The sequence below is a fragment of the Leptonychotes weddellii genome, chromosome 16, assembly GCF_054177405.1.
Source record: "Leptonychotes weddellii isolate Sample4059 chromosome 16, ASM5417740v2, whole genome shotgun sequence".
NCBI classification, from domain to species: domain Eukaryota; kingdom Metazoa; phylum Chordata; class Mammalia; order Carnivora; family Phocidae; genus Leptonychotes; species Leptonychotes weddellii.
The window spans coordinates 879,938-904,968 of NC_138384.1; the positions used below are offsets into that span (position 1 = coordinate 879,938).

The 25,031-nt window shown below is 61.0% G+C and overlaps 3 protein-coding genes across 7 annotated transcripts in view; 2 read left to right on the forward strand and 1 right to left on the reverse strand.

The window, feature by feature from the left end:
- Nucleotides 1-264: 264 nt before the first annotated feature.
- On the forward strand, nt 265-6,495 carry PABPN1L (PABPN1 like, cytoplasmic). The gene is given in 8 exon segments (XM_006734084.2): nt 265-278; nt 451-769; nt 1,097-1,201; nt 1,534-1,629; nt 2,130-2,236; nt 2,375-2,462; nt 2,952-3,094; nt 6,468-6,495. Coding segments are annotated over 8 exon segments (900 nt in total).
- Nucleotides 6,496-6,994: 499 nt separating this feature from the next.
- TRAPPC2L (trafficking protein particle complex subunit 2L) lies at nt 6,995-11,037 on the reverse strand. 2 transcript variants are annotated; one of them, XM_006734073.3, is made up of 5 exons: nt 10,935-11,037; nt 9,365-9,537; nt 8,310-8,397; nt 8,091-8,170; nt 6,995-7,204 (listed from the first exon to the last, which is right to left on the reverse strand). In XM_006734073.3, the coding sequence occupies exons 1-5, from the start codon at nt 10,965-10,967 to the stop codon at nt 7,159-7,161; spliced, it is 420 nt and encodes a 139-aa protein (XP_006734136.1). In that variant the 5' UTR covers nt 10,968-11,037; the 3' UTR covers nt 6,995-7,158. The 2 variants fall into 2 exon arrangements, with proteins under 2 accessions (XP_006734136.1, XP_030884806.1); XM_031028946.2 differs by having other exon boundaries at nt 9,365-9,514; nt 10,935-11,036.
- The window catches only part of GALNS (galactosamine (N-acetyl)-6-sulfatase), a 26,393-nt gene continuing 12,351 nt past the window's right edge, over nt 10,990-25,031 (forward strand). For 3 of the 4 annotated variants that reach the window (XM_081806226.1, XM_081806225.1, XM_081806227.1), the window contains exons 1-9: nt 10,990-11,232; nt 16,465-16,588; nt 17,048-17,122; nt 17,577-17,679; nt 20,155-20,298; nt 21,519-21,585; nt 21,666-21,793; nt 22,112-22,251; nt 24,111-24,214. In XM_081806226.1, coding sequence (XP_081662352.1) covers nt 11,116-11,232; nt 16,465-16,588; nt 17,048-17,122; nt 17,577-17,679; nt 20,155-20,298; nt 21,519-21,585; nt 21,666-21,793; nt 22,112-22,251; nt 24,111-24,214 — 1,002 coding nt within the window. In that variant the 5' untranslated portion in view covers nt 10,990-11,115. The remainder of the gene's footprint in view (nt 11,233-16,464; nt 16,589-17,047; nt 17,123-17,576; nt 17,680-20,154; nt 20,299-21,518; nt 21,586-21,665; nt 21,794-22,111; nt 22,252-24,110; nt 24,215-25,031) is intronic. The other variant, XM_081806224.1, reaches the window with a different exon arrangement.

A 25,031-nucleotide genomic window follows, 5' to 3' on the forward strand; every position in this document is an offset into this window, starting at 1 on the left:
CTCTGACCTCCTGTGGCACATGCCCTGCCCTCACCCCGCCAGGCCTTTGCTCACACTGGTCCCTCCACCCACACTGTCCTTGCCCCAGCCTGCCTGACCAGTCCCTCTAGGGCAGCCCCAACGCCGTCTCCTCCAGGAGGGCTGTCCTCATCCCACGTGCCATCCTTCCCGCTTGTGCACACTTGGGGAATTCACTTCTGCCCATGTCATCCTACCCGTGGCCTGCCACTGGAGGTGTGACCCTGAGCAGGTGTCGTGGTGAGCATGGTGGAGCTCATGTAGGAGAAGACCCTGCCCGGCCCTGCCTCCGCACCAGTCCTCTCTGCACCTCAAGGGTCCTGCGGGAGGAAGAAGGTGCAGGGCCCAGAAGCTGGGGCTGGAAGTCAGCCCCGCGGACTCTCGAGGGAGCACCTGGCCTGGGGAGGAGCTTAAAACCCTGGGGGAGGGCAGGTGCTGCTGTGAAGGTGAGCAAGGGAGGCTGCCTTTCCCCCATCCCCCCATCCACCGATGTGGCCTGTGGCCGTTCCTCAGCCACACTCTCTTCCCACCCCCTACCGAGGCCTGGCTGCAAAGCGTTTCCCCAGACCCTGAGGCCCTGGGCTGGGGGGCCTGGAGCAGGGCCGAGAAGCCCCCTCTGGGGCCAGGGGTTGGGGACAGGAAGTAAGAGGAGCCAGGGAAAGCAGAGGAAGACCAGAAAGATGAAGATGCAGGCTTCCTCCTGTCTCTCTTGGAGGGGGAGGACCTGGCTAAGTACCGGGTGCCTGACTAGGTAACACCCACGTGGAGCCCAGCGGAGGCCAGCCAGGGACCTCAGAAACTTGTGCATGGGTTCAGGGGGACCGATGGCTGCAGCCCTGACCCTTTTCCAGGCCACTGTCCCTGGCATGGAAGAGGGTTGTGGGTATGCCCAACCCTGCAAGGCTGGGGAGGATGGCAGGGCCCCAGTCCATACGGCCTTCCTGCTCCCTCCAGCATGTCCCCCTGGAGCCAGTGACCCTGAGGACAGACAGGCTCATGCCTGTTCCCCTCTGCCCTCCCTTGAGAGGAGCCTAGGGGCCGTCCTGCCTCTGGGCTCCACCTGGGGTCATGCTGGCAGAAGCTGGAGGCCATCAAACTGAAGCTGTGGGCCATGGAGCAGGCCCAAGGGCCGGAGACGCCAGGGGCGCAGGGCCAAGCCGCGGAGGAGGAGAGCGCAGGTGCCGTACTGAGCCCCGGGGCAGGTAGGAGCCAGCAGGCCAGGCCAACCCCTTCCCTGGTGGGTGGGCCACGAGTCCTTGGGCACTCGGCTCTGAGCCCCCCTTCCCTGTCGGTACATCTGGGTGGGCTGCAGCTGCTGCAGGCACAGGGCCGGCCCACAGGGAGAGTCTGGGGTCTCCATGCGTCGGGCCTGGCTGGGGCAGGTGTGCAGTAAGCCCTTCCAGAACAGTCCCTGGGGGTGATCCTCTTCCCCAACGAGTGAGGAATAAGCCACAGCTTATTGTTGTGAGGTGCCTGCCCTTAGCAGCTGCCGGGAGCCCCCCAACCTGCGGTGAGACCCGTCCTGGGGCCCCCCTCTCGGTAGGTTGCCCCTGCCCCGGGACCCCCATGGAGAAGGTGGAGTCGGACCACAGATCCGTCTATGTGGGCAATGTGAGTCCGGGAGGGGGCAAGATGGGGGAGTGGGCACCCAGGGTAGGCCATCTCCTCCTGGCTTTGAGGATTAAAGAAAGGGACAAAGGCTCAGGAGGGGAGAAGCCAGAGGACAGGACCTGACTGGGGGGTGCGCCGCCCCAGGAGGGAGCATGGGCCCTGTGTCCTCAGGCATTCTGGTTTCCCGACAGGAAATGCTGGGATTCAGCATTGCCACGGGAATCTCCCGTTGGCCAATCACCCTGGCCACAAATCCCACTGTAAAAAGCCACCTGTTGTCTGGACAGGCCAGATGAACTTAGGGGGTCATCTCACACAGGGAGGGTGGACGTCTCTGTCTGCAGTCCACCCCCAGCAGGGGTGGGGGACCAAGGCAACGGCTACTAACTCCACCCCGGGGTCTAATCAACCTCTCTACCGAGAAAACATGCTGTGGGAGCCCCCGGGAGAGCGAGGCCTCTGCGGGAGGCCCCCCACCACCAGGGGTGTACCTGTGGCAGGTGGATTGCGGGGGCACAGCGGAGCATCTGGAATCCTACTTCAACCCCTGCGGGGAGGGCCACCAGGTCACCGTCCCGTGCGACAAGTTCTCCGGACACCCCAAGGGGTCAGTGCCAGCCAGGCAACAGGGAGCAGGGGGTGGGGGGCTCAGGGAGGGCGGCTCCAGAGGGGCCAGGCGCCCTGGGGTACTGTGGAGCCCAGGCATCCCGGGGTGGCCCTCCCCCGCCCTGCCCGCCTACCCCAGCTATGCCTACATGGAGTTTGCCGCCAAGAGCTCAGCCCAGGCTGCAGTGGAGCTGGATGAGAGCATCTTCCGAGGCCGAGTCCTCAAGGTGTGTTCCCTAAACCACGTTAACCCATGAATCCCTGGGGGACCAGGAAACGCAGGCATAGGGAGAGGCCACGACCCTTCTCCACTCCCCCAGTGTCTCTGGGCACATCCGCAGGTGGAGGGGTGGCTGCCTCAGGGCCCAGCGGGTCTCCACTGCATGGCGCGGCTCTCTTCCCCAGCTGGACACTTAGGGGATGCTGGGTCCACAGGGGCACATCACCTGACCATGTCTGTGGCTGGACAGTTCAGGTCTGAGTGGGAATTTTGAGGAGGCTGGGAACAAGTTAGGGTCTGATGCCCCAGAGCTCCACGCCCAGGAGCTGCGGGGTGTAACCGCTTCACACCTGCCTGTGAGCCTCCAGCGGAGAAACCCAAGAAGGCTTCCTGGAGGCAGCTTTAGCCCTGGGCTCTGCCCTGCGCTCGATTAAGGCTGCGCTGGGGAGGCGGGGAGGAGAACAAGTGTCTCAGAGGGACTCAGCCTTCGGCCCAGGTGCTGCCCAAAAGGACCAACTTGCCAGGGATCAGCTCCACGGACCGCGGGTGCTTGGAAGGACATTAAGGCGCCAGAGGAGGACCCTTCCCCCACAGCAGTCTCCGGGGCGGGGCCCGCTTCAGACCACGAGGGCGGAACCGGTGGGCGGGGCCCGGCGGGCGGGGCGGGGCCTGCTTCAGAACGCGGGGGCTGAACCGGTGGGCGGGGCCTGGGGGAACCCGGGGGCGGGGGAACCCGGGGCGGGGGCGGGGCCCGCTTCAGACCACGAGGCGGGACCGGTGGGCGGGGCCCGGTGGGCGGAACCCGGGTGGGGGCGGGGCCTGCTTCAGAACGCGGGGGCGGAACCGGTGGGCGGGGCCGGGATGAACCCGGAGGCGGGGGAACCCCGGGGCGGGGGCGGGGCCTGCTTCAGACCGCGGGGGCGGAACCGGTGGGCGGGGCCGGGGTGAACCCGGGGGCGGGGGAACCCCGAGGCGGGGGCGGGGCCTGCTTCAGACAGCGGGGGCGGAACTGGTGGGCGGGGCCGGGGCGGGGCCTGCGCTCACGTCCCCCTTTTCTCTACGCCGGGGCAGTGGAAGGTTCTCTCTGTAGTATTCGCCGTATTGAAGGGAGAATGGGATTTTGAGAGTGGGGCCGGGGTGGGTCAGGAGTAAACAGCTGTGCTCTCGGCGGGAGTAACTGCGCCGCGCCCCCAGTCGGAGCCATAAGTCTTGCATGAAACCGGACACCACGGGGGTGCAGGTGGGTCCTGTGCCACTCGGGGCTTTGGAAGGCTACTGAGCAAAGCTTCAGGCAGCTAGCGCTGAGTCAGCTTGGGGCTCTCCAAGTCTTTTTAAAGAAAAGTAGAAATGTGTCTTAATGGTAAAGCATAAATTAAATTTCAGTAGTTTTTAAAAGCACGTGAGAGCAGGCCTCCGGGTCTGTGCTGCCCCCCACAGTGAGGGACAGAGTGTGAGGCACTGTGGGAGGGCACGCACCTTGGGCTCCTGGTCCAGGCCTGGCCCTTGTCAGAAGTTCCCCACGCTGGGCACTCCGACTGCGGCCCCTCTGCCGCAGACACGCCCCACTTCCTCCCTGAATTGCAGTATGTGCTCCTTCGCACTGCAGGGCTGGGGAAGGAAAACTCCCTTTGCTCTGGACCTAAGTAGCTGCCAAGGAACCCTCGCTGGGCTGTTCCAAAGCCACTCGCCTTGTTAGCCTACCTACCAATTCTTTATGCCAGGAACAAGAGCTGCTAGGGCTGCAATCCACAGGGAGTCCAAAGGTGGGGTGGGGGGACCGCCACCCCTTGGCTCTCCACCCGCATTTGTCTCTGGCGTCCTCTTAGGCCAGCTTCTCACTCCCCGTGATCTGGGGTCAAGTCTGCCCTTGAGTGGGGCAAACGATGCCCCCCTAAAAAAATGTCCACACCCTAATTTCCAGAACCTGCGAACGTGACCTTATTTGAGAAAAGGTCAGGATTATCCTGGATCATCTGGGTGGGCCCTAAATCCAATGAGACACCGACCCACAGAGAGGATGCGAAGAAAGAGGCAGAGATTGTAGTGTTGTGTCTGTAAGCCAAGGAACTGCTGGCGGCCATCAGAAGCTGGACAGGCACGGACCAGATCCTCCCTCAGAACCTCCCGAAGGAACTGGCCCTACTGACCCCTTGATTCCTGACTCTGGCCTCCGGAACTGGAAGGACATTTCTTTGTTCTCTCCTGCCCGCTCACTCACTCACACATGCACATCCTGTGAGAAGGTAGGAAGGAGGGGCTGTCAGGGCAGAGCCGGGCGTGGCCTGGACCAGGTGCAGTCAGGAGGGCGCAGACGAGGCTCGCCACCTGGATACAGTTCCCTGGGCTGAAGCTTCACACCTGCCTGTGAAGCACCGCGCGGGTGACACCAGATCCTGCCTGCTCGGCACCCAGGGGCTGCTCGCCCTCCGCGGTGAGGGGGGATTTGCCTCCGTCTTGAGGCGCTCACCATGCATGCTGGCAGTCTCCACCCGCCCCCCCCAAGCTGGTTCATTTTCAGAAGAGTTTTCCTGACCCCTTCTGTGTGGCTGCTCTGAAGAGAGAGCGGGCCTAGGAATCCCTCCTCACCCCTGGATTTCAGGCCCAAGCCGACCAAGACAGAGGGAGGATGGAGAACGCTCCTGACTTGGCGGCCACCTGGGTGGCGAGGGCTCCAAGCGGTGAGCTGCTGAGTGGACTTACGTGGCTGTGCCTGGAGAAGGCCAAGACATACAGGCTCCCTGTCTGGTCAGGGGCAGAAGGAAGGACAGGGAGCAGTCACCTGAACAACAGCTAGGAGCTGACTGGGAGCGGCACCTAACGGGGCTCAGCTCTAGGGTGGAGTCCAGGCAGGCAGGTGGCCCACAAGGAGGCTGGCCTCAAGGTACAGAACTGCTAAATGATGATGGGAAACCTTCACAGGACAGTTCCGTTGGCAGCACATGGGCCAGCACATTACTTCTGAGCCCTGCTTTTCTCAGGCTTAAAATGGGGATGCTACCTAACGATGTGTGTGCAAACTCCCGAGTGTAAAGCACGTTTAAGGGCTGGTCTGTCTGCACCTACAGAAAAACCCAAGTAGCAGTGGCTTCAACAAGGCAGCAGTTTATTTTCCTCTACAAAATGCTGACTATAAAAAGTCCTGGCCTATGTCAGCAAAACCCATCTTCCTTCTAGCTTTCTGCTCCCCATCCTTAGGAGATAAAGCTTTTCCTCATGCTTTCAAGAGGACTGCCTTAGCTCCAGCCATCACATCCAAGATCCAGAAGGGAAAAGATGAGGGAAGGGTACTCCATCTGCTAGCTGAATCCCCCTTCAAAGTATCTTTCCTGCAAGTCTCTCCCAACACCATCCACTTTCATGCCATAACTACCTACCCTTGTGTGCTATGGAGAGTCTAGTCAACTGTAGCCAGTAACACTGGGCCTTTGTTAGCAAAGCAGCAAGCTGGCAACTTGCAGGCCCCCCCACAGCCACCACTCAGGCAGGAGCAATTACCACCAAAGCTCAACCAGAGGTGTGTGGGTGGCATCTGAACCAGCGCCGGGTGGTCGGTGCCTCTCAGTCCCACCCTAGGTGTTCCACCTGCCGCGGGAGGTGGTGTGCTGGGACCTGTGTTTAGTACCCACTCCTGACTGAGTTCTCCCTCTACTTCTCTGATTTTGAACACGACTCCCGTGTTCCTCAGAGGGGAAGGGAAGGCAGTGCAGAGGTGTGCAAGTCTCATCCTGGCGCCAGCAGCCTTCTGTGTTGCCCAGGGGCCCCGAAGCTGCCCTCCTCCTGTCAGAGGCCTTCTCTGGCGCGCTGGAAAGGGGAGGGAGGGATTCGCAGCTGTCTTGGGGCCGAGACTCAAAGCCAGTGTGCCAAACAAATGATAAAGGGTACTAGAGCCTGGGCCAGCTGATCCCAGAAGGCACTGTCACCTGGACTTGGCTGAGCAGGCCTCCGGGGAGGCAGAGTGCAGAAATCCAATCCCGCCAGCTCCATCCCAAATGTGACCCCCTTCCCCCGCCAGCTCGGGGGCCTGCGGGGGCAGCAAGTGAGCGGGGACTCCTCTAACCCAGCCTGGCCCTCGGGCCGTGAGGAACTGCCAGGTGCACCCCGAGGAAGAGGCCTCTGGGACTGCTCACTCCATCCTCGGCAAGCCAGAGGCAACCTACGAGCCGAGTCAAAGCTCCCTGGCGCTGTAAGGGGTGCTCCTGAGGCCAGGCGCAAGACTGGAGACATGAAGGCCCCTCCCTTCAGTGCAGGGGGAGGTGTGTGGGCTGTATGGGGAGGGGGGAAGGAGGGCCCTCTAGATCTGGCTCTGGCCAGGTCAGCCTCTGGAGCAGAGACCCACCCACAAGTCCCTCTGCACCTCCCTCTGCTCCCCCTGCAGCTGCAGCATCTTTAGGGCCCGAAGCTCCGTGGGCTCTCCCACCTCCCCTCCCTGTCCCTTCGTGCCTCCCTGTTCTGTCTGGTCCCCGAGCAGTGCGCCATCCTGGAGAGGCCCGCGCTACACTCTTCAGTTAAACTCTCTGCTGACACAAGGAAAACGCCAAATCCAATCTCAGAGGACCTTTAGTCTACACGCACCGTGCCTGAGACCTTGCCCCCAGGCAGCCCGTCTGTGGCGCTGGGGAATAGGCAAATGATCATGAATCTCCCTCTGAGCAGTACAGTTATGCCCACAGGGCCTCTCCTCCAGCACGGCAGCAGGACCTCGCTCAGCACACCTGGATCATCATGGACGTCACCATGCTGTCGAAGGCCCTGCGGACAGAGACAGCCATCAGAGGAGCGGCTGGGGCTCTGCAGCACCACCCATGACCCGGGACTGGGACAGTCCCTCCCCAGTCAGGTACACTTGGCCGCGAGGCCAGTGTCCTGCCACCCCGGCAGCGGGAAGCTAAGTCTCATGCCCCCTCATGCCCTATGCGGTTCCCATAGTCCTGCCGGAGCTGGATCTCCAGGGAGGGGTGGAGGGGCGGGGGCCGTCCCTGTCCTGCACATGGGATTCTCTGTACCAGCACCTGCTTCTCTCACCTGGGGCCCAGGATGAACTGAGACACAGCATCATGGCTGAGGGAAGGCGCCACGGGAAGGGCCTGGCTCGGGTCAGGATCCTCTCACCTGCTGCCTACAAGGAGCCCCTTGGGAACCACGTGTAGGCATGTAGGGAATTCCCAAGAGCAGATGTGGAATGTGTGCATGCAAACGCTTCTTTATACAATCGTTGTGATGTCCCAATGTCACGTGTGTCTACTGCAGGACTACGTGAAAGAAACCTACAATCCAATTTCCTAACTATTCAAGTTCAATGACCAAGACAAACGGGGCAGGAACAGGAAGACGTTTTCTCACGAAGGTCCTGCCACATGCCTGGGCCCTTACTGGGTTCTGTGGGGGCTCTCGGACTAACTGGGCATACCTGGGAAACCGAGAGGGCAAGGTCTATGCCCTGCCCTGCCCCCCAATCCTCTCCCGTCTGTTTTATATGTTGGATATCCACGTAAGAGTTTGTGAAAACAGGGTTCTGCTGCTTCAGAATCACTCACTCCTTAGAGGAACGATGCCCCTCGCTGAAACAGACCTTCCCTCCCGCACGTTGAGAACAACGGCTCTCAGCAAGGAAGGGTCTGCACAGTAATCAGCTCACCTGGACTGAATGTGGTCCCCGGGGTTGTAGAAGGGATTGCACATCACATCCGTGTAGGAATTGTGCAGCTTCCGGAACATCTGAGACAAGAACCAATGGTGTCAGTTCACGGGTACACACGGCTGCTGCCAAATTTCTGACTTCTGAGCATCTGAAAACAAAGTGAAAAAGAGAAAACGCACCGGCCCAGGCACAGCCTGCAAACACCCTGGTACTTACACTGCGGATCTCGTTGTCCCGAAGCGCTGTGTTGGAGGAATCCACCACCATGACAAACTTCACCTTGGAGTTGGTCACGTAGCCGTACCTGCACAGCTGGTTAGGGAACATGCATTTAACTCAGGGACTCTAGGACACCACAAGGCACGGCACCACCATGGAGGGTGTGTGAGCCAAGGGCCATCTGTGCACAGCCCCTGGCTCCAAAGCCACTTTGGAGAAACAGGACAAGCTTGCATCACAGAAGGGACCCCAGGTACCTCCCACAATACCGGGAGGACCCCACGGGCATACTAGGTGGACCACACACTTCCTTGGGGCAGCTTTTGGCATTTACAGGAGGCAGCTAAGCCTTGTTCGGACTTAAGCTTTGGGGCCCACCTGCCCAGACCCTGGGGCACCTCAACTTCATTCTCAATCACTTCCTGGCCCAGCAGTGCTAACTGCAAAACTGGAGGCCCAAGAATCAGGCAGACCCTGCCTAAAGCACCCATGCCACGAAAGGCCACTTTATCTGGTAGAACAGTGGCTCCCGGGCAGATGTCACGGAAGGCAAGCTACATTACTACTCGTGGGGCTATCTTTGCACTCCATGGGTTTCATGCCATTTGTCCCAAGGGACTGGTCAAGTTATGACGGGGGTCTATGGGGCTGGGCCTGGTGATGGAAGGAGAACTGTCCTTGCTCAGAGGTGGTGGCCCAGCAGACAGAGCCTGGAAAGCTGTCCTCACAGGCATGAAGGAGGAAGGTTCCTGGTTCTTCTGCAAACCAAACGAGGGACAGATGCAGACTGCCACACTTCTCCAGGGAATTCATGCCCAGCTTTTCCCACATTATCCTCCCAAGTAAAAAACGGTGTGAAATCTCAATTAGCCTCAAGCTGCCCTAATTCCCTTTGGTTGAAAGCTCTCACTTTCTTTCCAAGCGACACTGGGTCTTTCAAGGTCACCTGATCCTACAGTACACTTTGAAACCGGAGGCGGGATCTCCAAACGTGAAACCCTGTGGAGAGAGACCACCAGCTGGCAGGCCCCCCCGCCAGGTGTGAAGGATACACCTTGTAGTCCTCTGTGGGGTACAGCAGGCCCAGGTAGAGCTCCCTCTGGTCCACCAAGGCCTTCCCCATGGCAGAGATCTTCTCGTCCACCACATCCAGGGATGTATGCACCATGTAGTGGAACTTCAGCTCATTCTCGGTGGGGATGCTGCGGATGTAAAGAGGATAATTCTGCAAGAAAGGATGCCGGAACTGAAATGCTGAGAAACCACCCTGGGCACACAGGCCTCGAGGATGAGGCCCCAGAGCACTCAGAACGGAGGACTGGCCAAGAGCCAATTAGCCACAGGGACACACACTCTCATTCTCTAAAACCCATTGCTTACTCCTCCAAAGTGCTGTAGGCAGTGTCTTTGGGGAACCCAGTCAATCTTGAGGTTTACCTCTTGTCTGCACGGAGCATCACTAAGGGGGCAGAAACAGTGGGTCTGAGCACAGCCTGACAACAACCCAGACAGCTGGAAAAGTTACTCAGCTTCTGTGCAGGGCCCAGTCCTAGCACGTGCTCTCCTTCCAGCCCATAAATACTAGCTGTTTCCCTATACGTACCTACTGCACTCTCTTCACGTTGGCAAAAGCACTGACGTGCCCTCTCACTAAACCCTGTCCAGGCTCAGCTCAAACCACTCTTCATCTCTGCATGGCTAATTCCTACCATCCTAACCCGAGGGGTTAAAAGGTCTTCATAGGGCTCCCACATGCCACAATTCACTGATTCTGTCCCGTGCCTGGTGCTGCACTGATAGAATAAACACGATGCTGTCCCTATGCTAATGGGGCTGATCTCTGGTGAAGGACAGTCCACAAACCCAACAAATAAATAACATGTCATGTGCTACGACAGAAGGCATCCCTTGAAGAACTTCCATAAGAACCACCTCATAAGCCCGGTCTTATAGAAGACACAAGAAAGCAACGCTTTGTGCAGTAAGAAACCGCGCTCAGTCTTAGGATTCAGAAACAGCTTTCTGGAGGAAATGAAATCTATGGTGGCCAGCGTGAGAAGACGGCGGTGGGTTTCCAAGTGCAAAGGCCCAGGGGCGAGAAAGCAGAGCCTGTCAGAGGAGCTCCAGGTTGGCGTGGTGGGAGTGCTTGGCTAGGGGAGAAGGGGATGAGGCGACTAAGTTATTCTGACGTCACCGTGAGGCCATGAGAAGCCCCTGCAGAGATCTGGGGCCGGGGCGTGACACGCTCTAGTGAGGTTTTGGAAACAGCACCGGGCTGCTGCGTGGAGAGACCGCGGGCCGTGGAGTGGGCGGTGATGCGGCCGGGCGGGAGAGCGCAGTGCAGCAGGACGTACACCAGGGGACAGCCGGGCTCGGGAGCGAGAACTGCCGGGGCCGGCGGACGGACGGGGGACGCAAGCGGGGGTCCGGGGCCCTGTGCTCGCCCGGGGCTGACCCTCCCGCCGCTGCAGACGCGGGCCCGGGCGGAGCCTCCCCCGCAGCGCCCCCAGCTCGGCGCGGCAGAGCCCGTTCTTGCGGAGCCCTCGGGGCAGGGAGGGAGGCGGGAGCGAGGCGGGGGCCTGGGCAGGGATCCGCAGCCCGCCGTCCCGCCCGCGTACTCACCTCCTTAGCGATCACCGCCACGCACACCGCCATCTTGGAGGCCCGGGCGGCCGCGTCACGTGACCCCGCCGCCAGTCACGCGGCCGCCTCGGCCCCGCCCCGCCGCCCGGCCGGAAACGTCGCCCGCGCGCCCGCCGCTTCCAGTCGCTGGCCCGGCTTGGAGGCGCCGGGGGCGGTTGCTATGGCGCCCGTTGCCGCGGTGACGAGATGGCGGCTGCTGCTGGTGCTGAGCGCCGCTGGGCTCGGGGCCGTGGGCGCCCCGAAGCCCCCCAACATCCTGCTCCTGCTCATGGATGACGTGAGTGCGGCCGCCGGTCAGGCTCCCAGGGAGGGCCCTGGGTGAAGGAGGGCCGTGGGGGCGGCCTGGCGGGGAGGGCCGTGGAGGGGGGAGGGCTGGGGGGGCAGCCTGGGGCGAAGGGCCGTGAATGGGGCAGGGTTGGGGGGGCGCCGTGGGGGAGGAGGGGAGGGCCCTGAGTGGGGGAGGGTCATAGGTGGCGGGACATAGATGGGGTGGCCTATGGAGATGGGCCCTAGGGGAGGACATGAGGGAGGGCTGTGTGGCACCCACCAGGGGCCATGAGATCCTGGCCCTGCCATCAGTAGCCTTACTTTGGTAGAGCTGGACTAAGGTAGTCACGTCTAGGCTGCCCAGGGAAGGACTCCTCCACTGTTCCGTCTGTCCCACTCCAGAAGGACAAAGCGGCGGCCCAGGCCAGTTCTCCAGCACCCCCTGGTCACCTTGCCATCCCCCCCAACACTCTGCCCCAGGTATCTGGGGCAGGGAAGGGGTGCAGAGCTGACTGGGACCCAGGGCCCGCCTGCCCTGAAGGTCGCTCTCTGCTCTTGGCGTCCAGGATGTGCCCTGCCTGGGGCTGTTGCCGTCTCCCTGGTCGGCTGCTCAGGCTGGCAGAGAATTCTGGCCATAGGTCAGGTTTTGTTGGGTCTGGGAAGACTTGAAGCAGGAGGAGTGTCCGCTGCTGCGTGAGTGTGCAGCCCCGGGCCTGTGGCCACTCTGGTCACACTGATGGATCGGCCCTGCAGAGGTTAGCAGGATGCCTGGCAGGGGACTGAGCTGTCATTTGTCTCTCAGTGACTTTGTCACCGGTGCTCTTGATCCACAGAAGCTGGGAGTGAAATGGAGGTTCTGAACTTGGTGTGAGGTGTCAGGGTAGAGCAGGGGCAGGGGCAGCCCAGGCGCTTGGTGCCCTTCAGGTCCTGTCACCTGTCCCAGCGTCCGCTCCTCAAACCCTTGGAAGGACCCCGCTGTGATAACAGAGCTTCGATGTGACTTGGCTGGTAGTGGAGGCCCTTGGCGAGCTTCAGGACAGGTCAGCAGAGGGGCTGAGGCATGGTTAGAGAGGAGTTTTCAGCGTGGCCCTGGCCTCCAGGGAAGGCCACCGGGCTGGAGCTTGAGTTCTGTCACCGACGGCCGGTGATTTAATCAGCCCTGCCTCTGCAGCAACACCTCCACGAAACCCTAAGGGATGGCATCTGCTGGCAGCGTGACTCCCCCTACCCTCACCTCGCCTGGGCATCTTTTCCGTCTGCTGTTCCTGAGTCACATCCTTTATGACAAACTGCGAATAGGAAGTACGGTGCATTCTGGGCACTGTGAGCTGTGACAGCAAGTGGTTGAGTTCCGGCAGAAGTGTGGAGGCCTGGGGGCGCAGCTGGTGAGGCACCCAACTCTTAGTCTCATCTCAGGTCTTGATAGCAGGGTTGTGAGTTCAAGCCCTGCATTGGGCTCCGCACTGGGTGTGGAGCTTCTGTTTAAAAGTGGAAAAAAAAATAAAAAGAAGTATGGAGGCCGAGGACGTGCGGCCGGCGTCTGCAGAGGGGCCAGTCTGTGGCACCGAGCCCCGGCCTGTGGGGTCTGATGCTAGCTCCTGGTAGATGGGGTAGAACTGGGTTGTGGGAAGTCGAAGCGGTTGGTGTGGAGACCCTCCCACAGTTAGAGTCAGAAGCGTTTCCAGTAAGAATGGCTCAGAGTTTCCCCAAAAGGCCAGCAGAGAGCCTCACGGGAGCCTTTGGACCAGGGCCGTCCTGGCAGGTCAGCACGGAGGAGAGCTGCCTGTGATGCTCAGGTTCCGAAGACTTAGTTCAAGGAAATGAGCATAAAATTTCTCACTTAATAACTTCATTATTAAAATGATTTCATATGGAAAGTTAAGGGTTCTTAGGTAATCCTGAAAGATGCTAGACTTCCGTCGTAGTTTGGCTCCCCGGGGATAACAGCAACCGTGCTTCTCTACTCCTGTAAGCGCGCTCAGAGGGGGGCTGCTTCTGGAGCAGGCGCTGAGGCTCCTCGGGAGACCCTGCCCCGGTGGCTGCCGGGGAGACTTCGCGGGTGCTGGCCCCGTCAACAACACGTCCTGGACACGCGTGCTCTCTGGCCCATGGGGCGGCCTTCTGCAAGCCAAGCCCCGCGGAAGCCGCTTGGAGCAGTGTCCGAAGGCCAGACTCTGCGATGGCTCGCCTTTCCGATTCCTGCCCTCCCATCCGCGGTGACCTCGTGTACAGCCACCTGCCTGTTTCTTCGCCATTGGCGGGAGTGTTTCGTGTTGAAGGCGTGTTCAGATGATCGCATTTTGGGTACACGGTTAAAATACATGAACTTTTTCTGTTTTCTTTTGCCTTTTCGATGGGATTGCTGGAAAACGCAGATGTATACAGGTGGTTGTATTTCTGTTGAAAGCGTTGGTTCAGGCCCAAGAGGTCCTGAGTGGTGGTGCGGGACCGGCCCTGGGAGTGCTTTTCTTGAGGGGGCTTCATGGGCAGCACCCCACCCCCGGCCTGGGCGCCGCACGTCGGGCAGCAGGGAACCGGAACAGCCAGCCGGGAGGGCCAGGACTGGGGCCGGGCCTCTCTTGTGCAGGTTCCTCCTTGTGGCTTTGGGGTTGTTTAACAGCCGATATGCGAAGAAGTCTCGAAGACTTTTGTCCTGGTTGGCAAACGCAACTTAGTTCGGACTTCTTGGTGACACAGTGACTTGGGCAGAAATAGAAACTCTGGCTCTCCTGCTAGACAGGCCAGGGCTGGGGGGCTTCGGGCCGCGGGGGCTTCAGGGCCAGGACAGCAGCTGTCTCACTGTTCCTCGGTGTGCGCTCAGGACCAGACGGGTCCCCTGCAGATGGCTGTTAAATGAGTTTAGAAGATGCTGAGCACGGTCTCTTCGGTGGAGCTGACTTTTCTCCCTTCTCCACAGCAGACGGGGCTGCTGGGCAGGGGGATAGAGGCCCACTTCCGAGTGCCAGGGTGCTGGCTGTGTCTTGGGTCCTTATCTGTATGGCAGGAGTGGGGGCTGTGAAGTCGGGCTAAACAGAAGCGGCCGCTGTGTGACTGTGGTGGGCCTGTCAGGCAGAGACCCCAGCCTGAACCACCCGAGCCACTGAGCAGACCGTGTATGTCCTTTGATGCATGTTGATGCGAGTCTGAGGGCCTAGGATGACCCCTCACAGCCAGCAGTGAGCAGCTCTAGGGAAAGGAAAGGTGGATCCCAGGAAGGGAAGTGAGTCCCGTGGCCTCGGGGCAGAGGCAGCCGCGCCCTCCACCTGCACCGCCCTCCACCTGCACCTCAGGCTGCTGGGTCTGGCTCGGGCCATGCTCTCAGCCCCTCCCGCCCCCGACTGGGACATATGGGCCCTTTTCCCTGTGCGGGGCTTCACAGACTCCTGTCACTGAGGGACAGTGTCCCTTTTCTGCCCCCAGGCTTATCCTCCATCCTTCCTGTGGCCACACCTTCCTCCAGGGGCTTATTCCATGCTGGCGCCTGTGGTCACCAAACAGAACAGCCATTTCAGAGACTTCAGAATAAACCACACCAGGAGGAATTCAGAGCTGAAAGGCCAGAGGGACCGCCTGCTGGCTGACTCAGGAGAGCGGTCGGGGCCTGCAGGCTGCCTGCACTTTTCTGATAGCTGTGTGGGGACATCGTGCAGGCTGCAGGCCGCTCACTGGCTTAGATGGGCAGGTCCGTGGGGTCTCGTGGGCTCAGCGCACTGTGCGGCCACCACAGTCCACTTCAGGCCGTGTCCGTCGGCCCAAGAAGAAGCCCCGTGCCCCTTGGCAGGCACCTGCCTCCCCTCCCCCAGCTCCCACGATCCACCTCCCAACCCTCTGGCCCTGCCTGTTTTGGCCCTTCACGGAAATGGAACCCCACGGCACGCGGTCCTCATGTCTGGTCCTGGCCCACAGCGTCCTGATTCCCTGCGAGTCGATGCTGCGCTCCCCCCAGCCCAGCGGCGTTCAGTGCACGTCTGCTGCTTCCTGGGGCAGCCCCACTGACCACAAACAGGAGTGAATCTCTCCTGCCCCAGTTCTGGAGGCCAGAGTCTGAAGTCAGGGTGGCAGCAGGGCCGGCCCCTCCTGAGCTCTGGAGGACGGCCCTTCCTGCCGCCTCCAGCTCCGGGGACTCCTGGCGCTCCTGGCCTGTGGCCGTGTCCCTCAGCCCCTGCCCTCCCATGGCTCCCCTGTGTCTGTGTCCCGCCTCTCCGTGTTCTGATGGGGACAGCAGTCGGATTTGTGAGTCTTCATCCAGGCTGATTACACCGGCAGGGCCTTTTTTTTTTTTTTTTTTTTAAAGTAGGCTCCACCAGCGTGGAGCCCAGCTCGGGGCTTGAACTCACGACTGTGAGATCAAGATCTGAGCTGAGATCAAGAGTCAGACGCTTAACTGACTGAGCCACCCAGGTGCCCCTACACCTGTGTTTCCAAATACAAGGCCGTGCACAGGTTCTGAGTAGACATGACATTCAGCGCGGTACCGCGTGGATAGACCGTGATCTGTGTGTCCACCGAGCAGCTGTTGGACGCCTGGTGCATTTGCTCTGGGCTGTCGTCAGTCATGTCTCCGCAGACATTCATGTATTTATGTAGTTCTGCGTGGTGCTCATTTCCCATTCTCGTGGGTAGACCTGGGAGGGGAACAGCCCAGTGGTGTGGCCATGTTGTGTTTCACTTGGTGGGGAGCCTTACCGCTTGTCTTCACATCTGAGTTTGCACAACAGACTTCAGAGGTCTTGTTTCTTTTTTTTTTTTTTTTTTTTTTTTAAGATTTTATTTTTATTTGCGAGAGAGAGAATGAGAGACAGAGAGCATGAGAGGGAGGAGGGTCAGAGGGAGAAGCAGACTCCCTGCTGAGCAGGGAGCCCGATGTGGGACTCGATCCCGGGACTCCAGGATCATAACCTGAGCCGAAGGCAGTCGCTTAACCAACTGAGCCACCCAGGCGCCCCAGAGGTCTTGTTTCTTTATGTGGTACGTAGGTTTGTGTTCTGAGTTGCTGGTTCCCCGTGACCCGGAGATGCTAGCATCAGAGGCTGAGGGGCAGTCGAGCACATGGGCATCTCCACTGAGCGGGGTGCACACAGCAAAGCCGGCTGACGGCGCTCCGCAGCCCATGCCAGGCACGGGGGTGTGGTGGGAGCTCTGTGGCTTGTGGGGCGCAAGGCGGGCAGCTCTTGGCTTATCTCTCACGTCTCCCCCAAGACGGAAGTAGGCTTGTTCGATCTCTCCATGCTGTCTTCTGCAGATGGGGTGGGGCGACCTGGGGGTATATGGAGAACCTTCCAGAGAGACCCCGAATTTGGACCAGATGGCTGCAGAAGGGATGCTTTTCCCAAACTTCTACTCAGCCAACCCGCTGTGCTCACCATGTAAGTTGTGGCTGGCCCGTGGGCGCAAGGAGCGGGGACCAGGACTCGGGCTCCACCCATCTTCCTTCCAAGCAGAGCACCAGAAGGGCCGGCAGGCGGGTGCGGCCCTAACCCTCTCCCATCGGGGCCCCAGCAGTCTGGAGCACCTGGACTCCATGCTGCCACAGGCCACCAAGAGCACGGAGCATGTAAGGGGTTTGGGGGCAGAGGTCGCTGCTCATGGCACCTGCTTTTCCTTCCCGGAGCAGAGCGGCTGTGGGTGGTTCAGGACAAGCGCCCCCTCCTCCCAGGACAACCACTCGTGCTGGGGAGACTCCTTACGTGCTCCCCCAAGGAGGAGAAGGAAGGCCGGTGGGGGGGCACGAGAGCTGCCGTGCCAGGCGCTGTGCCCACCAGGCTCTCTGGAGACGCCAGCAGGAGCCTCACAGAGGCCGTGACGTTTCTGTTTCCTCCATGTAGCGCGGGCAGCTCTGCTCACGGGACGCCTGCCCATCCGCAGCGGCTTCTACACCACCAACGGGCACGCAAGAAACGGTACGTGGTACTCGCGGGCAGCTCCCATGGCACCGGACGGTGAGGGGGGCCGGGCGGGTGGGGGTGTCTGCCGCCGTCCTCACGTGTGACCCGGCTTCTGCGGGCCGGCTCAGCGAGCACCAGCTCGTTCCCGAGTCTCAGAGGCTCCGTGTGGGTGTAGCCCATCGTTTAGAGCAGGCCTCCGTCAGAAACCGTGTGTCGTAAGTAAGTGAAGAGGAAGGTGGCCTTAGTGCTGGTCTTCTCGGGGCCTCGGTGGAGAGTCGGGCTCCTTCCCGGCGGCTGCTTGGCCGAGGACAGGCTGGACAGGCACCACTCCTTCCCGGCTGCGTTCCTGTCCCTGGGGCTGCCCAGCAGCTGGGGCTCAGAGCAGGAAGTGTGCCGGGACAGTCGTGCTCCAGAGTAGGAAGCAAAGGGAGCCAGCTCCGTGTGCGCACACCCTGCGTTGCTCTTGCAGCCTACACGCCGCAGGAGATCGTGGGCGGCGTCCCAGACGAGGAGCACCTGCTGCCCGAGCTGCTGAAGGGGGCCGGCTACGCCAGCAAGATTGTGGGCAAGTGGTGAGTCCTGACGCTCCTGCGGGGCGTGCACAGCCGGCCGGCGAGCGCAGGGGCTCTGTCTGGTGGGGAAGCGGAGAAGCAGCCGGGAGGTGAAGGACAGTCGCTTGGTGTGGGATCGTCGGACCTGCAGTCGTGACCACAGAGGCCACGGGGTGCGCGTGCGTGCTGTGCATGCCGCGGTGAGCAGGTTCAATGGGGATCCCCAGATGTGCAGCCGCGGATGGAAGATGTGAAGGTCACACGTTCTCGCCTCCCTTTCCCGAGCTGTGGGGCTCTTGGAAGAGAGCAAGCCCACCGTCTCCGGGGAGCCTTTTCTGATGTCCAGCCCTCCTTGCGCCTCCTTCCCTGCACCGTGGCCCCTCTGCCCTCAGCCTCTCCGCAGCTTGCTGGCACTGCCTTCTCGAGGATGAGCGCCCTGGCCGCGTCCCGTGCACAACACAGTAGTCACAGCCGTGGGAGGTCCACGGAAACCAGAACAGTAGTCTAATCGTTAGAGAATCCTGGTGATCCAGGAGCCGCCTAACGAATGCTTCCTCGCTCCCGAGTCTCGCTGGGAGCCGTCCTGCCGAGCAGTGCTCGGACGAGGTGGTGGCGGCCAAGCAGAGCTGAGGGGGTGCTTGTTGCCTGCACAGTTCCGGGCAATGCCCGGAAAGCCCGGGGAGACTGGCAGAGGCCGGGCACAAGGCCAGCCAGGGCCGTGCCTGGGTGGAGCCCACGGAAGGGAAGGGCCCTGTGATGCCCGGCCTGGCAGCTCTGCCCTGGGTCCAGCAGGCTTCCAGGGTGGGGGTCCCAGTCTCGGCGGGGTCCCATCACAGGCCTGTGGACTTTCCTGACCTTCTTCCTCCCAGCCCAGCGCCACAGAGCCAGACTTCTGGGCTTGGGAGCTTTGGGGCTGGGTGGAGCCCGCTCCGGCTGCCCTGGTCCCAGGGGCCGCAGCCGGCTGCCCGCTCCCGCTCGCCTGAGGGCAGCGCTGGCCCCGCTGCTGTTCTGAGTTGACGGCTTAGCATAAGCAAGACCTCGGTCGGCTGTTTGTGTTAAGCAGAGGCCATCCGAGCTGGTGCATGTGGGTGTGCTGGAATGCCACGCTCAGCCAGTGTGACCCCTCCCGGCCGGTGCTGGCGTGGCTGGGGAGACATGACCACACTGGAGCAGCAAGCCCGGGCAGACACGAGACGCGGAGAGGAAGTGCAAAGCGCAGAGCTGACAGGTATCTGCAGAGAGAGAAGTCCCAGCAGAGCCGATGCTCCTGCCCCTGGCGGAGGAGTTGCAGAGGCCAGAGGCCGGCGTTGGCCTCGTGGCAGTCGGGAGGCAGAGCGTCTGAGAACCAGCCGTGGCAGCCGAGGCCCCAAGAGACGCACCTACTGGCATCTTTCTTAGACTCTGTCGCTGGGCACCTCGGTTCTGGCCCCGTGTGGCCCACCCTCCCCCACTACACCACACCGCACCCTCCTTGACCGAGTGACCAGCGCCCGGGGATCCACACGAGCCACTGGAGCACCTCTGAGCAGGCAGGTGGGCCCTCTGGCTACCTGCTCCAAGGCCTCCCCAGAGGCAGCAGAACAGGGAGACTCTGCTTTCAAGCTTGTGTGGCCGTGAGACACAGGGGTGAGCCCACTGCCCCAGTGGGGTTGCCGTGCTACCGAAGAGCCCGTGGCCGGAGTGGAAAACCCCCGTCTACCTGCACTGTGTGTTCTGAAAGGCAGACGGGTCTGTGCTCAGGGACTGCTGGCCCCTCCCATGGGCACCTCCTATTGGCAGAACTGCCAAAGGGAGGGTTGTGAGGGGTGGGAGTGCTGGGCTTCTGATGCCCGCAGTACAGAGAGCGTGGGCTGGGGAGCATGGCCATTGTCATCCTGCAGGCCCGCCCATCCCCATGCAGGGCCGGCGTGCTGGGTCACTGGCGCTGTCCCCGTCTGTGATGAGGCCAGGCTGGGGCGGTCAGCTCACCCAGGGCCCCCATCCATCTTTTGGGGCGTGATTATCCATAACTGGGAGAAGAGGCTCTTAAAGACCTTATCCCGAGAGGTTGGTAACTACCTCCCTGGAACATTTCCTTCCTCACAATCTCAGAGAAAGCCGAACCCACAGAACCGTCCTGACTAATGAAAAAAGGAAGCAAGCAGAGCATGGAGATGGGGCTGCATTCAGAGTTCTGGATGGGTTCTGGTGGGTGTGAGATAGCTCACCATGTGTCTTCCCAGAGCCCCTCCCAGCATTCCGGAGGGATGCTTGAGTGCTCCTCTGTGCCTGGACACTCTGTGTGGCCAGGGCCCTCAACTTCGACGGGGGTGAGTGGGGTCCTGGTGCCTGCCTGGAGGAAGAGGTCTCGGGGTGCCTGGGGCTCAGCACACGTAGGGCCCGGGAGGGACACTTGCTCCCTGAAATGTTCTGTGAAGGCGAGGAGTTGTCCGTGCTCAGGACTTTGGGGTACCTCTGAGCAGGGGTCCCTAAAGTGTCCTGGGTTCCTGTTTCTAGGCATCTGGGCCACAGGCCTCAGTTCCACCCCCTGAAGCATGGATTCGACGAGTGGTTTGGATCCCCCAACTGTCACTTTGGACCTTATGACAACAGGGCCAGGCCCAACATCCCTGTGTACAGGGACTGGGAGATGGTCGGCAGGTAACGGGTCCCTTCCCTTCCCACCCTGAAGACAGCAGAGCCCAGCCCCGCCCTCTGGTGCTGCTCTAGGAGCGGGACGGAGGTTCTGGAACCACCTGCTCCCAGCGTTGGTGTCCCAGCACACCAGCGCTTGGCTTTGTCGGCTGGTGGCTCTGCCCGCGGTTTATAGGACCCGCGGCTTAGGGTTGCTGCTTAAGCCACATCTGCAGGGGCTTTAACCTTGAAAAGGTTAGCAATACGATGAGACCGAGACCCTCCCCTGAACAAGGCGTGTTCACACAGCACCATGTTCATTCAGCTTCTGAGGTTTGGTTCCTGAAGCCGGTGAGCGGCCCTGGGCTCTGGCTTCGAGGCCGTTTGCACCAGGCTGGTCTGTGGGCCACGTGCTAGGGGCCCACGGGGCTGCCCCCTTCCTCAGGAGCCTGCCAGGAGCACTCTGCTGTCTGAGCCAAGTGGCTCCCGTGCGCCCGACTGGCTGCGGGCCTGCCTTCACAGAGCCTGCAGCGTGGCCCCGCTGGGGTCGGCCCCGGTCTGTCTCCAGATTCGTGTGGCTTGATTTTCCTTTCCTCCTTCCTTCCTTTTGTATTTCACATTTTTGGTGGAAGTTTTTTGTGGTTTTTTTTTTTTTTTTAAGATTTTAGTTACTTGACAGAGACATAGCGAGAGAGGGAACACAAGCGGGGGAGTGAGAGAGGGAGAAGCAGGCTTCCCGCCAAGCAGGGAGCCCGGACCGGGGCTCGATCCCAGGACCCTGGGACCATGACCTGAGCCGAAGGCAGATGCTTAACGACCGAGCCACCCAGGCGCCCCTTGGTGGAAGTTATTGCTGTGCATCATGGGCCAGAAAGCGGGGTCAGGCCCTTGCATTTTCATAGCAGTCTCATGGAGAGAGAACGCGCCCCGTTGGAAGCGTGGTTCGGGGCTCCCTGGCATGCTCACGGCGCCGCACAGACTTGGCCAGCTTAGAGCGCCTACGCCCTGTGAGCTGCCCCCGGCCCTGGGTGACCGCACACCCGCCTCTGCCAGCTTCCCTGTCCTCACACGTTGCTCCTCCCAGATGGGGGGGCTGCCGTGGGCCAGCTTCAGTGACATTTACACACACATTCGCGTTTCGTCTTTCTTGTGAACGAGGCCCGTAACTTTGCCTATGAAATCACAGAAAAGGAGGTTTTCTTGGTCTTCTAAGGTCTGATTTTTGTCTGGGTCTATGTTATTTTCAGATATTATGAGGAATTTCCAATCAATCTGAAGACTGGGGAAGCCAACCTCACGCAGGTGTACTTGCAGGTAATGGAAGCGTGGGCTGGGTAGGCCCCGCATGAGGGAGGCTGGCCTCCGGGCACACAAAGGTGGCGTCTTCTCCTCAGGAAGCTCTGGACTTCATGAAGAGGCAGCAGGCGGCTCAGCGCCCCTTCTTCCTCTACTGGGCCATCGATGCCACTCACGCACCTGTTTATGCTTCTCGGCCCTTCTTGGGCACCAGCCGGCGAGGGCGGTGAGTCCTTGGTTGTAGAGACATGGACTCCCACCTGGAGGGTTCAGCCGTGCTTGATTACCTCCGGGGACGGGGCGCTCAGTGCCATTATGTCTTCAGTTACCCCTCACGGAAAGAGACAGCAGCCCCCCTGCTTCCCCGAAGCTGTCCATGAGCCCGGCCTTCGTGGGAGGAGGGTTGTAGTGGTGTGGTTGGTTCTGTCCTGGGTTAGCTCTGGGAACTGGACTTTTTGTCCCCTCTTTGAATTCAGCCAGTCCGTTGTGTTGTCCATTCCCGAAGTCGTGACTTCACTGCTCACTGACGCCCTTTCTCCCCAAGGTACGGGGACGCTGTCCGGGAGATCGACGACAGTGTTGGGAAAATCCTGAGGCATCTTCGGGACCTGAGGATCACAGAGAACACGTTTGTTTTCTTCACGTCTGACAACGGCGCTGCCCTCATTTCTGCTCCTAAACAAGGCCAGTGTTCCACGCACCCTCGCCTCTGCAGATGGGGCTGCCCTGGGGACCCCGGGATTTCTGAGGCTCCATCAGGGCCACTCACCCACCCTGGTTAGAGTGTGAAGGGGCCAGCCTGGGGCCTGTCCAATGAGGGAGACGCCCGCTCCTTCCTGGGGGCCCTAGTCTGGTGGGAACAGACTGTCACACAGGAGACCGGCAGGGGCCACCAACACCCACAATACATGGAGTACTCTTCTCTCCTAAAAGGCCAGAGCGTCTCCAGACCTCATGGGAAGTGGTGTCTAGGAGAGCAGGGACCCAGCCCCCCACCCCACAGTGCTGGCTTGGCTCAGCGAGGGTATCTCCACAGGGCCGTGACCCCCTGGGGCTGCTCAGCAAGCTCTCAGGCTGTTCTGTCTTGTTGAGCAAGGAGGTCCCACCCTCGTGTCCTTTAAGTCGCCCCCCCCCCCCCGTGGCACGTCTCTTTGTCCCATTTTCCTTTAAGGGGCTGGGGCCTTAGCAGGGCCCTGAGTCACTCAGAGAGCTGTGGAAGGAAGGCCACGGGGAGCAGGAAACCCCAGGGGGACAGGCCTGGGTAGGGAGGTGCGGGGGACCCTGCAGTCGGGGGGGCTCCTACGGCTGGTTTTCCGGGGTCAGATGGGCTCAAGCTGAGAAGGAATCATGTTGGCGACAGAACAGCAGTTCAGAGTCTGGGCCTGGCTGGTCTGGGGTCCCGAGGAGTGCCATCCACGGCCCATGGAGGGATCTTGTCCTCACGCAGGCTCTCCCCGTACAGCTGATGGTCCCAGAGGTGAGGGCGACACCCTCTGTCCGCCCCCCAGCAAAGGCCCCGGGCTGGCTGGATGCCACTGTCCCTGCTGCGCCTACCCAGCTCGGTGCCCCGAGAGCCCCCGATGGCCAGCCCTCGCTTTGACCACCAGCCTCCCAGGCCTGGGCTTCAGTGTCCCATCTTCGTGCCTAAAGCATGGAATGGTTCACACACACAAAATCCACGTGCTTAGTTGTAAGAATGTAAATCCGTACGCTCGCCTCATAGCGTGCAAAATAGAGGAGGACAAGCAGTGGACCCTCGTCAGCACCCGTGGGACCCGTGAAGCCCCCAGAAGGAGCCACATCGGTCCTCCTCGCTGTGCTGCGCGATTCTCTCGCGTGTGCGTTCCGTCTACCTGTGCTTGCTCGTTGCCCTGACGCGCACTTCGCTACTCTTCCGTTGGCTCTGCCCGCGCGCACGTGGGGGCGGGGCTCGGGGCCGGCCCGGGAGGGACAACAGCCCTCCCGTTTGTCACGGGGGCCGGTGTTGCGGGAGCTCCAGGCCGCGGGCGCTGGCGGCAGGCAGCAGGGCACCATTTGTCCTGGGCTCTGGGAGCGAGCCAGCCTGTCCGGGGCTGCCTGCCCCCCAGCCCTTCCACACGCGTGGTTCACAGTGGGACTTCTCAGAAAAAGAACCTGCCCTGCGCTCGACGGAGCACCCACCGGGGGACCCAGGGGCCGACACATTTGAATCAGGCTCCCCACACGCACACGGGACACGGGAAGACGCGAATGTCTCAGTTACATGGGCCTTGCAGGCAGCCGTGAACCCCATCAGGGCTCCCTGGGACCCGTGTTGCCCCTCTGGCCAACGGCAGTGGTCACGTTGTCTCTGAGCGGTCGCACTGCCTTAGGGACACAGCAATACTGCCACACGATCTGCAGGCCCTGTGACCTTGAACTTGAGCGTCATTCCTGAGGGGCCAGGAAGGTGGCGGGCAGGCTGTGACAGACGGACAGCTCCTGAAAGCGAGTGGCCAGCAGGGTGGGTGCCACCCTGGGGACTCAGGGTAGGCATCTGGTGCATGACGACTCTGTCTTCCTAGGTGGTAGCAACGGCCCCTTTCTGTGCGGGAAGCAGACCACGTTTGAAGGTGGGATGCGGGAGCCTGCGATCGCGTGGTGGCCTGGGAAAATCCCTGCAGGCCAGGTAAGTCACGTCAGCCACTCGCGCAGGTGAGACTCCCAGTTCCTCCACACCAGGAGGTAGCTGGTGAAGGGCAGGTGGGGCAGGCACTGGGACATCAGGTGACGAGGCTGCCTGTCCCTGAACGTGGCAGTCCTGAGTGCAGCTAAGTTGAACAGGTTTCTTTCCTGCAGGACTTGTCAGAGCCTTAGTGTGCCGGTGGACGTCACGAATACCTGAAGCCACAGGGCATGCTGAGTTTCTAAAAGCTTGTTTGGCCGCGAAGTGTGTCTCCCAGGCTACTGGTTCCATAGGCGCACTCACAGAGATAGCAGCCCTTTTCTGCCCCTCGGAGCCCTTTGCTCTGTCCTTCCTTCTACCGAGAACCCCCCACACAGGGTCTTCTCTCACTGGGCGGCTCAGTTCAGACTCCTGACAAATACCGGGTGTCAGGGCCACTGTTTGGAAATACTCCTCCACGGTCTCTGGACTGGTCTCTCCCCTTTATGTGCTCCAGGGAGCAGTGTGATCAGTTCAGCCCTCAGCCACACCACGAGGGACACGGACTCCCTTAGGGTTTTTGTCACAGTTGCCATGCTCGGTGGCTTACACAGCACCCTCATCCACTCGGGCTGGAGGTCGGAAGACCGGCCAGGCCTCCTGGGCCAGGCTCACAGCATCACAGGGCTACTTCCTTCTGGAGGCTCCGGGGGAGCATCCGTTTCCTCGTCCTTCCGGGCTTCTCCAGGCCCACGGCCCCTCCCTCCACCGTCCAGGCCGGCAACGGTCAGTCGAGTGTCCCCTTGTCCCTCTGGCTCTGGCCCCCCTGGTCACTGTCCAC

Bases quoted from the DNA above. Each gene is read 5' to 3' on its own strand.
- TRAPPC2L (XM_006734073.3), bottom strand. From the start codon at position 10,967: ATGGCGGTGTGCGTGGCGGTGATCGCTAAGGAG. The intron at 8,398-9,364 runs GTATCCTTCACA...CCAGCTGTGCAG, and splicing joins CCCACAGAGGACTACAAGGT to GTACGGCTACGTGACCAACT. The intron at 7,205-8,090 runs GTGAGCTGATTA...CTCTGTCCGCAG, and splicing joins GGGGACCACATTCAGTCCAG to GGCCTTCGACAGCATGGTGA.